Source organism: Telmatherina bonti, assembly GCF_933228915.1.
Source record: "Telmatherina bonti genome assembly, chromosome: 21".
NCBI classification, from domain to species: Eukaryota; Metazoa; Chordata; class Actinopteri; order Atheriniformes; family Telmatherinidae; genus Telmatherina; species Telmatherina bonti.
In genome coordinates, this window is record NC_136630.1 from 11,084,014 (window position 1) to 11,099,575 (window position 15,562).

Consider the following 15,562-nt stretch of genomic DNA (forward strand, 5'->3'; position numbering starts at 1 on the left):
TGGTTGATTTAATAAAGAAAACCAAAAGGAAAATATCAGAGGAAGTTATGAAAAGAAAGAGGGGATGTGATGAGAAAAGCTAAAAATCAACATCAGACTGACTTTTACTGGCTGTAGAGAGCTCAGAGAAGGGACTAGATGGGAGATGGATGGGGAATTAGCCTTAGTTAGGGACCACCGAAGTGTGAAAAATCTGTTCGTGTTTAGTAATCTTGCTTTAAGAAGTAGGAAACAAATTTAACGAGACCTGAAAGATGCATCTTGTCTAGGAATGGATGACTCCAGTCCTCGAGCACCACTGTGCTGTAGGTTTTAGATTACCATATTTTTGCGACTATAAGGGGGCACTTAAAAGTCTTTTATTTTCTCCAAAATAGACAGAGCACCTTATAAAGCAGTGCGCCTTATGTATGTACCGAGTTCCAAAATCTGTAAATGTTGTTGTGTGACTTTGATGAGCGCTTCACTTGAATAACTAAGAGCGTTTCCGATTCGCTGCTTATATAGATGAAAGGCGGACATAACAGAGGGCAGCATGAGAACGTTAAAGGGGGAAGTGTGGGCGTGAAAGAAGGCGCTAAAGGCATGTCCTCAGTAGGCATATAGTGGGTATGGGTATGTTTTGTATTATGCAAAACAACACTGGTGTGGCTAATGACCTCTTATTAAAATGGCGTCTGCGAAGAGACACGCTTACAAAGCATAGTTCAAACTGCAAGCTATCAGCGACGCAGACAGACATGGGAATCGAGCCGCCGTGAGAGAATTCAAGATCAATGAATCCATGGTTCGCAAGGTGAGGAAGCAGGAAAACGAGCTTCGCCAAGTCAAGAACACAAAGCTGAGTTACCGCGGAAACAAGGCGAGGTTGCCCGAACTGGAAGACCAACTCGAGCCGATTCGGGCTTGACGAAGGAACTTCAACCGCTGGACACTGGTATAAACAGTTCAAAGACAAATGGCGAACAGATGGCGAACACGGTTTTACTAAGAATGAGAGGCAGCGCCAGGCGAGTTACGCCACAATTTGTGAATGGATTGCGGATGCTTGGGCTGATGTGTCTGCTTGCACTGCTGTTCGAGCTTTCGCAAAAGCCGCCATCATTTATGAAGCGTCATTTATGAACCCGGCATGTTTGATGGAGAACTAGCCGAGCTGCTCATTTCGGATACAGACGATGAGGACTTTAAATGGATTTGTGAATGAGGATTGATCAAAAAACAACATGAAAACATTGCTAAATTCTTCAATAAAGTACAACTGAACTCAGTTTTTCTTCCGCTGCCTTTTTTTAAAAACGCACTCAAGCAAGCATGTTGTAAGCTAGAGTACCGGTATGTTTCATCATGCCCGCGCCCTAAAATCCAGTGTGCATTATGTATGTGTTAGATACAGAAATAGCACCTGTAATTGAGACCGCGCCTTTTAATACGGAGTGCCTTATGGTCGTAAAAATCAGGTAAATGGTATAAAAGACCTCGTTGTCAATTTCTGCACAATGACTTATTAATTTTTTAAACAATGAAAGATCTGAGACCTGCAGGACTGTGGCCCATAATGACCAGAGTTGCCCGACTTTGAATTGATCCACAGACCGTTCACCAGGAAGGGTTTTTATGGAACACCCACTGTCAACAAGTCATACTCAAGCAGGAAAAATGGAAGAAAAAGTTGATGTGTGTCAAATGTTGCAAAAACTGGACTGAAAATAATTGGCAACAAGTTTTATGAATCCTCCCCAGCAAACATCCAAAGAAGAGTTGAAGAAACATGGACAAGCATTCCTGAAAACTACTTACAGAAAATATAAGAAAGTCCATGCTGAAGAACGACCACATATTTCCCGGCAAGACTTTTGCACAGTAACTCGCCTTGGAAAAGAAGGTACAAATCAAAGCTGAAGCTAATTTTAAGTTGTTATTTGGAGCAAAAAGCTGCACTGCAGCTGCTAAATTCATTTGATATGAACCAGAATCTGAAGAGCTGCTGAATGTTTCATCAGGTTTTTACAAACCGTACTGAGAAGAGCGAAGTTATGTTAGAGACAGCAGAATTTTAAACTAGATCTTTCTCAGCAAATTTCTTCTTAAACAGTTCATGTTACATTGTCTGAGTGCATGGATGGAAACAGATTTTTGCCTTTCTCTGTGCTCCTGCATATTTTGGACTGATGATTCATTCACTCCGTCGAAGACAAACGAGGCGATGTGTGTGCAGAAAATTTGCCCGATGTGAACTGTCCCACTTTGCAATCCTGTACATGTATAAAATACACACACACACTCATATAGACTCATAATAGAGGAGTTTAATGCATGCCGCCCCCCCCCATGACCACCTCTTTTGCTCTGCTTCTATCTACTCAGTCTCTTCTGTCTGTATGTGTCTCATCCACATGTTTTGTCTCTGTCCTGATCTTTTTCCTGTCATCCCTCTCCTGTTGTGCTCCCTCACACTTTCTCTCGCTGCCACTCTGTCGTTATATCTTTCTGTCTTTTCTCTTTTTTTATCTCCTGCTCCGTTGTTAACATCCTCAGCTGTGCTCAGACCCCTGCATGAGGCTAACGCTCATAGCGGATTGGCTGTAGCCGTGTGCATGAGGAGCACTGGTGGCCCAGTGAAACGCAGACAAGAACAAGAAATGGAACCGGAGGCAGGAAGCGCCCACCCACAGGGGCCTCGCAGGTACCACCACTGTCCCCCCCTTATGTGTCCACAGCGGTGCCTGTATCAGAATCACTACAGAACCCCCCACCACCACCACCTACCTCGTCTCGTGTGTGTCCTCAGCTCACCGTCCTCAAACTCACCTCAGGACTCTTCTGTTTGTGTCCTCTGGGTGCTGGCTGTCTGAAAAATGCCTCTACACTCTTCATGTGTGTGTCTTCAGCTCTGGCTGGCCAAATTCCCACAAATCCTGTTTGCGTGACACCCCCCCCCCCCATCCTGCTGTATGTGTATCTGAATGTGTGTTCTCAAATGCGCACTCTTAACTATACACAGTTACTTCTTCTCCTGTTTGTGTGTTTGTTGCAATGCAGTAAAAATCTGCTTTGCTGAGTTGCCATCGAGAATAAAAAGAGAGAGGAACAGTCGCTCTCTGCTTCTCTGTGCTTCACTGCTTCCCTTCATTGTCGTTGTGCTTCTCTTTGTGGCTATGTGCTGCCAAGGCTTCCCTCTGCTCCTTGTGTGCTGCTGATCTGTCCTCCTGTGAACTGTATAAAGCTGCAGTCCATCACTGTGCTTCTGTCCTGTGTGCTGCTGCAGTCACAGATCTTGTGCCTTGGTCTGTTTTCTTGCTCTCTGCTGTTGTGTTTGTGTCTAGTAGTAAGTCAAGCTGTTTCTAGTGTCTCTTTTGTCTAGATTTTTTTGCATGTTATAGGTTAATCTTGAACATCTGAACAGGTTAAAAAAAAAAGAGTTATCTGAAACTGTTACAGGCACAGATGAGATGAATTACAAACTAACAAGAATGTGGGAAATAGGTGCAAGTAGAACAGAAGATGAGCCATTTGACACATCTGCTGCTGTCTACTCAGCTTCCAGATTGATCCACACACCTTCAAACTCCACCTTTTGACTCCTGCTACACCTATTAAATACTGTCAACAAGTATCATAAAGGGATGACACAGATAGGCATGTACAATGTACAACACCTACTCTGGTTTGTTAAAAAAATATGTGTAAAAATGTATAATCTGCTCTACAAACCACAATATGATCTTCCTCTTCTATATAAAATCAAATCAAACTTTATTTAAAAAGAGCTTTTCCTGCCAAAGTCGACACTAAGTGCTTGACATGATAAAAATAAAAACAGTTTATGCATATTAAAAACCCGCACACCAAAGTGAACAACATAGAAACATACAAACATGCTTGGCTCTCTCACATGCAGTCACAGATACTTCTACATACGTGCACATACAGAGCGCCCCCCTCCCCTAAAATCACAATAATCTTTTCTTTATTAGTTAGTCTTATTGGCCCACTATGTTTCTTTTAAATGTTTTCCAGCTGACATTTGACAACAGAGCTAGAGCCATTTTGTCAAGACTTTTCCCACTTAATTAAAATAAATCATCACTGATTAAGAAATTACAAAAGGAGACAATAAAAAAGACAAGAGTTGTTTTTCAGACCAGATTGGAACAAGTAGAAGAATTCCCAGTATATTGTCATTTTTCATGCTGGTAGCATGAACCCATGACATTAGATATTATTTTCAGGTCTTTTGTGCTAAAGCTAAAAGACACTTGCAGAAATGTAACACAATGCCAAAGATGTCGCCATCTTCTGTGAGCTTTTGTTTCTGAAGATTGTTTTTTGTCAAAAATTAGGTTAATATTTATATTTTGAGTTTAAAGAACATTATGTTAGGGCAGAATAGTGGTACGATGGTTTATTGGAACTCAGTCTCACAGCGAGAAAGTTGCTGGTTTGAGCCTCGGCTGCGCAGGGGTTCAAACAGCAGCCTTTCTATTTGGAGTTTGTATGTTTTCCTCATGCATTCATGGGTTTCTTTAGATACTCTGGCTTCCTCCCACCATCCCATGGGATTTATATTAGGTTAACTGACCACTCTAAATCAGGGGTCACCAACTCCGCCCACTAAAACCATCCTGCTGGTTTTAGTGTTTCCCTGGTACAGCACACATGGCCCAATATCAGTGGCTCAATAACAGGCAGGTGCAAAACATGACAAAAAGTTGTTGGAGAACCGTTTCATTTGAATCAAGTGTAGCAGGGAAACACCAAAACGTGCAGGATGGTACCCCTCCAGGACCTGAGTTGGAGACCCCTGCTCTAAATCTTCTGTGGGAGTGACTGTTTTTTTTTTCTCCCTGTGTTGGCCTTGTGATAGAATAGCTTGTCTAGACCTGTCCAGGGTGTACCATTGCTGGACCTCTAGCCACACTGCAACCCTGAATTGGACTGAGCCAGGGGTGTCCAGCTCCAGTCCTTGAGGGTCACAACCCTGCAAGTTTTACACTGCAAAAACTAAAATCTAAGTAAGATTAAAAATCTTAAATTGACTACACATATGCTTATTTTTTAAGGTAAGATAATTCTTAGTTTTTATGCCAGATTCAACAATTCCACAATTAAAACAATTCCTCTTGTTTTAACAGTATTTTTTTACTTGTTTTGGGAAGTCTTGACAAGCCAAATTTTCTTGTTCTGTTGGCAGATGCTTTATCTTATTTTAAGCAACATTTACCTAATTTTTGTATATTTTTTTCTTGTTTTTTTTTAAGATGAGTTTTTGCAGTGTAGTTGTCTACCCAATCCAACGCACCTGATTAAAATAAAATGTCTCCTCAAGTTCTACTGATTCAAGTTGACTCATCAATCCGATACAGGTGTGCTGCGGCAGGAAGCATCCCAGAGCTGCAGGGCAGTGGTCCTCAAGAACTGACTTTGGACCCCCCTGTATACTCAGCAGCAGAGAAAATGACAGAATATGTGGGTATTACGTTAGCCTATGGTTGCTAGCCTAGCTTTTTGGGTCTTTACTTTCAACATCAAGGATTTTACATTTGCTTACAGCCTAGTTTTCTAATTATTTTCTTTCAACTTGAGAACTTTCTACACATTTAATATTCAAAAGAAATAATAAGCCATTTTCAAGCTTCAGCTAGCTAAAATGGTCAATCGTCTAAATTGTAGGTGTTAGCTGACTAGTTTTATTGGATTAAGGTATTAATAATCTATAGAACATGCACTTCCCCAGTAATTGCAGGGATTTTTTTTCATATGTTAATGTCAACTTTTTAATGAGGGAGTTTTTAACAAATGTGATTTCCTTTGGTATTACTAGGGTTAGCTAAAAGTGGCCCAAATGAAAAGATGGGAGGCATCATTAATATTTAACACATTTGTTTTCTTATTTTGGAGCCATGTCATTTGACAACATAGACTTAATAACAAAGAGCACATAGTGGTTTTAAAGGCGTTTCTTCCACTGCATCAGTCTGCTGTGCTCTGAGCCAAATTAACTTTTTGTAATTACAAAGATGAAGACAACTATTGGAAGTGGTAACTTGCTAATATTGATTTTCTGCATTTCATTAGAACTCCGTTTAAACTGGAGCAGAACTTTAAAAAAAAAAAAAAAAGAAAAGAAAGTTAATCCATCTGTTAACAGAGGAACGGAAAGAGTAGGTGGAAGTAAAGCTCTCCGCTCTCAGCTTCTTTTATTACCTTCCTCCTCTCCTCTATTGATCAACATAAGCCTCTGATTTATAGCTCACTGCTGCAAAGCCTTCTGGGTAATTACTAAGGCTGAAAAGAGACAGGGGAGTTTAAGGTGGGGGGGGGAGTGGTGTTGCGGGGGCTTGCACTCATGTAGTCACACAGTAGACATCACAGAAAAAATAGACACATTTACAGACTTCCAATTCACACAGAGCAGAGAACCTGAACCAAGCGCCGACAGACAATCCACTTCTAGCTTCAGCTCACATCCTACCGTCCACATATCAGTGTGTATACATCCATACAGTGTGACGGTATTACACTGTGTCACAGAAGCCGCTTTTATTGCAGCGTTGATATAATACATACATGTTTGATTCTTCAAAAAGGAGATTCCTGCATAGAAAGCCTGATTGAGATGCTCCGATGTGAAAGTTGAGTTTGTGAACCATCAGTCGATGCAGCTGAGCTTGTGCTTGAACCATAAACAGCATGGCTTCCATAAACAAAGCGATGCTTACACAAGGCTGCATTGTTGTGTGTTAGTACCTGTTCTGTAAGTGTGTGTTTCTGCTTGTTTACCCTGGTATGCCGTTGTGACCTTCCCACAATGCAGTAACTCACCTGACGTCAGAGCAGCTTGGGTTTTTTTTTTCTTTTTTTTTTCTCCCTGCTTCCAGCTGACTGATACTCCCCCCCTCCCACCCCCCTCTCTCTCATGTCCTCCAGTGAACAGCCTGGCTCGGTCCAAGTATTGCTGACACCCAATCAGGAGGAGGAGGAAGAGGACCAGGCAACGCCCAGCCAGGACGCTGCTTTGGACCAGGACCCACCCCCACCCCCTTACCGGCCCGCTCCCCCTCGACCCACGCTCACCCTCAGTATCGCTCACCCATGTGGTCCTTCCAGCCAAGGGGAGGAAAAGGGCTCGCTCATGGGGAGGAGAGGGGAGGAAAACGAGGATGGGAGCGAGGGGATGGGGGTGAGGCTTTGTGAGTTGCTGCAGGCAGGGGGGGTGAGTGTCAGACCTCTTGGGAAGCACCTAGCCATTTCTCTACCCTCGCTTCCTCTGCGTCTCTGGGATTCTCACATCACACAGACCTCACAGTCTACACACCTTGAACCTGCAAACATCCCACCTCCACCCTCGGCCCCTCCCCCGTCCTGCCCCCCGGAAACTTCTGGGCAAAGGAAACCTCTCGCACCGCTCTGGCAGCCGCCCCAGCCCCATTCCCCCAAAGGCGGGGCTCATTATTTGCAGCAGCAGGGAGCCGATGCAGACAGCAGCACACGCCATTGGTCTTCCTGGAGTCTGGACCGCCCCGACGCCGTGGTGACACCGTATGACACACCCCCGGACCGCTGCGTTCCCATCAGGCCGCAGATGTCAAGTCAGAACTACAGCTACAGTTGCCAGTCTTCTCCAGGGCACTACAGCTCCCAGCATGCCCCAGGGCGGCAGAGTGATCCCTGCTGTGACCGTGAAGAGGCCGAGCTGTCTGAGCTTGACTCGCTTTATCAGGCCAGTCTGCAGGCTGGGAAGACAGGTACACACACACACACACACACGCACGCACGCACACACGCACACACAGAGCTGTTTCGCTATTTTAAGAAGTCCTGCCGTCTATAAATACTAAATTTCTCAGCAGTTTCTTTCATTTTTCCCTTTTGGGAAAAGAAAAACACATTTTCAGTGTATTTTGACTTTTTTTTTATTGTATTTTTAATCAAAGACTCGTCTTTTAGAGTTTGGTGAGTTAGAGCCAGCAAACATGGATCCGGTTGAACACAGAATAGTGAAAACATTTTTCCACTTGGTTGATTTTCAGTCCTCATAACGTGAAGAGCCTAATGGCTGTTAATCAACTTTGGTTAGACTATTTTTCATACATGTGATTTCACTCAAGCATCTGGTTAAAACAATTTCTCTTCTTTGAACTGTCAACCTGAGGATCACATGACTTCAGCCTAAAACCTAAAGTCTACATTCATATGTTTTTTTTTTAAAAACATGACTAATAACTTATGCATGTATACCCTGCTCAGGATATTCAGTTTATTTTAAGGGTTTTAGGTTGAATCACCATTAAAAAGCTCCATTCTTTGTATAGATTCTTTTCCTGAAATCATCCTAAATAGAAAAAATAGACTCACTGTCAGATAGGACTCCTGGATGTTTTTGTAATTAGTTTGAAAATACTTTAATGATGTTCAATCATCTGGGTCTCATAATTTTCTGTCATTCTGATGAAAAAAAAAAGAACAAGAAACATAGAAGGCGTTACTAAATATCCTATAGTGATGAGTTTGTTTATATAAAAACTGCAGTAAAGTTTTATTCCTTTTTTGTTAAGTTACTGAAAAATGAAGTTCTATATAGCACCCCTCATTGCTTTATATTTTACTTTCAAGCTGCTAGAACTTTTTTTTAATCTTTTAAAGTATTATTTTATTTTATTTTATTTTATTTTAAGTGTATTATTATTATTATTTAGTTAAACATTTTTTGAGTAGTTCTTCAGGTTTTCCGAAAAACATTTAAGATTTCTTTAGAGACTGGCTGCTTTAAGTCTTTGTAACTGAACGTTTTCAGAGAAATTTGTGTTTTTTGTTATGCATAAATCATTCAAGCAAACAAAAGTTACTTAAATCAAGGGATAAACCAGTGTTGTATGTACATGTATGGAAGTCAACTAAATGAACTGATTTAAAATGTTATCTTTAAGCTCTTTTTTGTTACAAACAGCTTGTCATACATAATTTGTTCCCTTGTCTTTACTTGGCAGCCAAAAAAAATTGCCAATAAAATATGCCGATAAATTTTGCAAACAGTAACTCAGTTAAACAAACAGAAAATAGCATTTTTGCCCCGACAAGGTGATTTACAAAGAGCTGTTAACAGAAGACGTAACATATAACAACATGGTGTGAACTTGAAGAAACTTGAAGAAATACGGCAGCCTAAAGAAGTAGCTACAGCAGATTAACAACATCTGATAGCTGATGTCCGAATGAAGTGGAGATACAAGTTGAGTAAAGACTTGAGACAAGACCAAAGACATCTGGACATGTCGGCAGTTGATTTGTCTGATGTTCACTGAAGCCTGACCAGTTTCCATGGAAGGACTGGCTGTTTAGAAATCATTCTTATGAAGAGAAAAGATGGAGAAAAGACTAAAGTATCGCAAATGTTGCGAGAACTGAAGATCAGTTGCTGCAGTTTTTACTCCTGAACCGAAACTTTATCGAAAAATACCAAACAAACGACATCCAAAGGAGTTCCCTTGAAATATACTTTATAAATGCCTTGGGAACTGGTCCTGTTTACTACTAAAAGAATTTAAAGGAAATCTTCAGATTATGCAGGTCAGCCACGTTTATATAAATGGCCCAGTTGATCTGCAGGCGATCAACAGGGCTCCAGAGACATTGAAACATCTGAGAATAAGATGCATAAATTAAGATAAAAAAAAACAATATAGAAAGCAAAAAAACAACAAAAAAAAAAAAAACACATTAGATTTAAAACAGTATTGAAAACATGATACTTTTTTTTAAATTCAGTTAGTTAGTTAGTTAGTAAGTTTAATTTGTTTTGTTTGTATCAGTCACAATCAGTTTATCCATTTCCAAAAATAACAATCAAGTAAAACACAAAACAAAATAGGCAGAAGCAAAGCTTGTATGCCTAATAATGTACACTTACAAGCAGAGTTACCTTAAATTATACAAATAACAAAAGCAGATGCATTACATACACAATGTGTGACTTTTAGAAAGAAAAATCATTTATAAAGTTGCATATCTCAAAAATAAACTGATAAATAATCTTTTTAAATAGAAATAAAGAATTACAATTTTTTACCTCATTACTGAGTTTATTCCACAGTTGAACCCCCCCCCCCCCCCCCCCCCGAAAGGACAAACATCTCTGTTTCACCCCTGTCCTACATTTTGGAACAATAAATTTACAGCTGTCTCTAAAAGTCTGCTGAAGCTTAACATACTTTTGGACACCTTCTGGAAGAACATTTTGTTTAGCCTTAAACATAACTTGCATCGTCTTATAGTCAACTAAATCATCAAATTTTTATGAGTTTTGATTGAATAAATAATGGATGTGAGTGATCATAATAACTTCAGGCTTAAAAGAAACAATTCAGACTTTTAAGTAAAACCTGTTTGCAGCTGAGAACAGGTGGGCTTTAAGGTTGGAGTGTTTAAGCTTCTCCGAGACTGGTTCTGACTTTCTGATAAAACGCTGGATCCAGACGACCTGAGGGGGTCTGGTAGGTTTATACTGGGTTCAGAGTAGGGCTGCTCGATTATGAAAAAAATTATAATCACGATTATTTTGACTGAAATCAAGATCTCGATTATTGAACCCAATTATCCAGTTTTTTAAACACTGCTGCATGTCGTGGTGTTCTCGACTCCGTGTCGTGCATTATAACCGTCTAATGCACGGTTCCTAGTTGCTTAATCCGCTTTTACCGCTTATATAGGAACTGCTTTGTGTTGGCCTCGATGTACGTTTTATGCCAAACAATCGCTGTCAGGCTACAGTGCATTTTTCTTATTCACCTGTTAAAAGACAGCTGATCTGAACCAACTGGTTAACGCATTGCTATGGTAACGCCCCGTAGCGGAGGGATATTACAGTGATTAACTCGTCGAAGTATGTGTGCGTTTATATGAAAATAGTGCAGCCAGTTGTCACTGACAATGGTATAAACTATGTTTAGGTGAACTTCCACAACCTACTGCAGTTATTCTACATTGACCCGCAGCCGGCGCCGACTGAGACTGGCCGCCTGGGAGGGCTTTAGGACGGGGCTCCCGCTGCTCCTTCCTTACAGTAACTGCAGAACAATATGTGTCTTCAAGTCAGTCGCCAAAACACCAGAAAAGTCTCTAATAACTCCAGTAAAAGCTGCTAGATTTGTCGCTAGTCGCTTTTAACGAAAAGGGCCCAGATTTAGCGAGAACAGTGTCTGAATGAAAGCAAAGCGGCTGTGGGAGGAGTTTACAGCACAGCGCTGCAATGCCAGTGACGCTCGATTAGCAGCTGAAGACAGCAGGAGAGGAAACTGCAAAGAGAAAAATAATCACACCCTTTTATTTTTATCATGGTTGAAAACCCAGATCGTAATTGAGATAAAAATCCGATAAATCGCCAAGTCCGAGTTTAGAGATCACTTATGTATTTTGGTTCTAAAGCATTCAGAGCTTTACAGACCAGCAACAGAACTTTAACTTCTGACGGACAGGCAGGCAGTGCAAAGACCTCAGAACTGCACTGATGTGGTCCACTTTCCTGGTCTTAATGAGGACTTGAGTTCTGAATGAGCCGCACTTGTCTAACTGGTTTTTAGCATAGACCTGTGAGGACACAAAATGAGCAAACAAGCCGACTTAAAAAGAAAGCATGGACTACTTTTCCCAGGTCCTGCTGTGACATCAGAGCTTTTATCCATAATATATTCTTCAGATTAGTCGGTTTTATGATTTCTTTAATGTTATTCAAAATGTACATCTGAGTCCATCGCAACACCCAGACTTCTGGCCCAGTTGGTAGACTTTAGGTGTATAGAATGAAGCTTTGTGGTGACCTTTAGTCATTTCTAATCAGCTCCAAAGACAGTCAGGCATGGCAGTTTTGTTTTTTCATTACCTGAAAATTTTTAGGCAGTCTCTTTAAGTAGATTTACCAAGAGGCTGTACAAGCCCTCAGTCTCCATGTTAAGACCAAATGTTTACTTTCAACTTCATTACTGTTTATATAAACTCTGTCTCTTCCTTATAGACTGCACCTGCTGAATATTATTTCCCACAAGTTTCATTAAATCCCTTCACTTATTCCTTAGTTTTCAGGAAAAATACAAAAACATGAGGAATGATGAAAGTTCCCAGCGCTGTGCTGTACAGAGAGCAGCACGGGATGTTCACAGTTAAACTGAAACGAGTATGAAACTGGGTCACAAGTTTAATAAATTACTTATCATCATTAATGTGTTCTTTTGTTAAAACGATATGAAACAATGTCCTTATTTTATTCTTGTTTTTAATCTTATAAGCAACGTGAATGTTTGTGTATGAAGCAAACACCAAAACCTGGACTTGTTCGATGCTTTGCAGAGCGAAGCGACAGCACGCTCATGTTTGACCATCTGTGCAGTTTCAGGCTGCAGCCCATCAGAGAGGCTCATATCAAGGGTGGGAGGACAAGCTCGCTCCAAGACCCCCAACGCAGACATGGAGAGGAGTGTGTACGGGGCCGACTGCACCAGCACCCCCACCTACCTCAACAAGGCAACACCTTTATTAATAGCTGTAGTAAAATGCCCGTACGTGTCATCAGCCGGGTCCATTTCCAGGCATTTGACAGACATTTTCTCCCTCTGCAGCCAATGATGTTGCAGGATCTGTGTTTCGGGGCGGAGCCTGATGATGAGGAGAACCAGAGGCGAATAGGACGCAGCCTGAGCTCCACGATGTTGACCTCGCGACGCAGCCGCCTGACTGCAACCCGCAGCCTTGTGAGTACGAGTCGCTGCGCTCTGCTGTCACTGTGTGGTCGCGCTGTTAAACTGCATCTGCCTGAAGTCCCATGTTGGCATCTTACGCATTGCTTTTCCCTGTTCTCCCCCCCGCTGTTTGTCTCATTTGCTTTTTCTTGTCCTGCTTTCCTGTTTCCAATCTGTCCTCCTGCTTTTCTGCCTCTTCTTCCGTTTTCTGTCTTCTGTCTCTCTCAAAGGTGAAGCAGGCTGATGTCAGTGCCTCTCCTTGCTTACTTCCTCTCTTCTGAGTCCCTGTTGCTATTCCACCACTATCACTTCCTCCATCCCCATCACCAACACCTTCTCATCAACCACTTCCCTTCACCGCTTCACAGGTAAACACTGTGCCGAGTTAATGTTGCAGTAAGAAATACCACCTTTTTGCATCTGCAGTACGCTCACTGGTCAGTTGTGCCACTTTGTGTACTTTCAGATTTTAATTTTTTTTTTTTTTTAAAGATTAGGTCAGAATAATTATGATTTTTAAAAAAAGGAGTCGTGTGTTGTTTATTTTCAGATGAAGACTCAGTTTCTGGCAAGCTAGTTTCATCTGGCTCAGAAGTGTCACATTGCGCACAGCTGTATCCTGGGATTGCTCACTGATCTTTAATAAATAAAGAGCCAGAGGTGATTTCAGTCCCGTGCAAATCTGCCATGTGTCACATTTTGGAAAATCTGAATTTCTTCTTGGCTAAGAGGATAACCAAATATTACTGATGCAGGGTGTTATGGGGTGGCGGTGAGGGATGGTGAAGGTATGGACCCAAATGCAGAGATCAGGGAAACAGGGATGCAGATTCCAGAAGGTTTATTCCAAACAAGGCACTCAGGGTCTAACAACACGGTACAACAAAGTAGTGCAACAAAATAATCCAGCAACCAAGGAATGAAACTGAGGGGTATAAATACACTGGAGAACCAAACAAGAAACAGGTGTACGGAATGAACTAAAACAAGACCAGGTGAACTCAATGAACAGGAAATCAATAAAGCTAAACAACAAACAAGGGAACCAAACAGGAAAAACTACTAAATAAAACAGGAAGCCTGAACTAAGGAAAAACACAAACCACCACATCATAACACAGGGTAGTTTCATCTAAGTATATGAAAAAACAACAATTCAGCCTCTTAAAGGTTATAACTTTATCCCTTTTAGCAATTCAGTAGCAAACCAAAATCATGCAAGTTATGATGAATAAAAACTAACAAAGAAAAAACTCAATGAACTGCACAACACCTCAGCTAAGCTTAGAACAGACCAGACCAGCGAAACCTTAAATGGGGAACTGGAAAATACACAAAAGACAGGGAGTATAAATAGGCTGGATAATGACAAGTGGAAAACATGAGGAGCAATCAAAGAAACAGGAGGTGGGTATGAAGCAGCACACAGGAAGCAAAGCCAAATGAAATGCACATGATTTGTTTTCTTATGCAACAGAAATGAAGCTAACTAAGGAGTGAGATGACAGAACATCACAACATAAAAACTCTGCACAAAGATAGTCAACACTCATTAAGCACAACAAGTCAGCTGCATAAGCAGCGCAGCGGATTTCCTACTCCTGAGTCTCTCTTTTTTTATCATTTATTTTGAAAAAACAGAAGCCTTTTTGCATAGTTTCAAAGTGTAAAAATCCCATTTTTGGAGCAAGTTCAAATGCACATCCATCAAAAGTGTTTGAGTCTTAAAGGCCAAGCACCTCAAACCGGGTGCATCCACAGGACATGAGCGCATAGAACATTAGCTGTGAGCATAAAAGTGTGTTCACAGGGGAGCATCTCTGCACACAAACGGGGTCTCTCGGGTCTTGCACTTCCAACTGTGACAGTAAATACTCCGTCACTCAAATGGACTTTGGAGGTTTGAGTTAAACAACAGTCAGCCCAAACACTGATGTTTGTCAATCACTGATGAACGCATCGATCAAACTCTCTGATCTCTGATCCTCCGAGTCTGAAGTTCCACAAGTTACAGAACCTGTTATGATGTGGTACTGTTATGATGTGGTGGTTTGCTTTTTCCTTGGTTCTGGGTTCCTGTTTTATTTTGGTAGTATTTCCTGTTTGGTTCCCTTGTTTGTTTGTTTAGCTTTATTGATTTCCTGGTCATTGAGTTCACCTGCGTTCACTTAGTTAATTTGCTTCACCTGTTTCTTGTTTGGTTTTTCTGTGTATTTATACCCCTCGGTTTCAGTTGTGTTGGTTGGTTCATTGTCATTCTGTTAAGTGTCATTTTGTTGTTCTGCCCTGCGAATAAACCTGAGTTCTGTAGACTGGCGCCCCGACTCCTGCATTTGGGTCCACCTCCCTCCAGCCACTGTAACAGAACCGCTCTGCAGAACGTCACGCTTAATTCCCCAGATCTCTTCAGCTAGCTCTCCGTGCGCCTCCTTCACACATGCATCCCGGTTGTCATCAAGGGGGGCCATGTTCATGAGGCTTTATAGTGTGAAAAGTTGCTCTCAGTTCTTTTCCTAGAATGAAAGTGTTTATGTTAAGACCAGATCCTTGAAGAAATAAAAGTTTTTCTCAAAGCGTCGCAGCCCTTAAAGCTCTCAAGGTGAACTACTTTACGAGAAGGAAGGACTCTTTTGAAGAGAGAGTCAGAACACAAAGAGGAAGGAGCGATATTTTTTTTTCAGCGTTAATGAAATGTTGTGGGGATAAAAGATCCTGCAGAGAAAGCTGTTTTCTTTAAAGCAACTTTTTCTTCGTTATCAGCTGAGAGGAAAAGTTCTGGAGCAGGTTAACCATGATAAAAGCAGATGGAGGGAAAGGATAGGATATTTGCA

General features: G+C 41.4%; 1 protein-coding gene across 1 annotated transcript in view; it reads left to right on the top strand.

Moving 5' to 3' along the window:
- Nucleotides 1-12,975, top strand: part of usp54b (ubiquitin specific peptidase 54b) — a gene marked incomplete at its 3' end in the record, with an annotated part of 69,631 nt that extends 56,656 nt beyond the window's left edge. The window contains exons 16-20 of the mRNA XM_079261192.1: nt 2,539-2,686; nt 6,931-7,748; nt 12,383-12,516; nt 12,612-12,747; nt 12,962-12,975. Coding sequence (XP_079117318.1) covers nt 2,539-2,686; nt 6,931-7,748; nt 12,383-12,516; nt 12,612-12,747; nt 12,962-12,975 — 1,250 coding nt within the window. The remainder of the gene's footprint in view (nt 1-2,538; nt 2,687-6,930; nt 7,749-12,382; nt 12,517-12,611; nt 12,748-12,961) is intronic.
- Nucleotides 12,976-15,562: the final 2,587 nt, after the last annotated feature.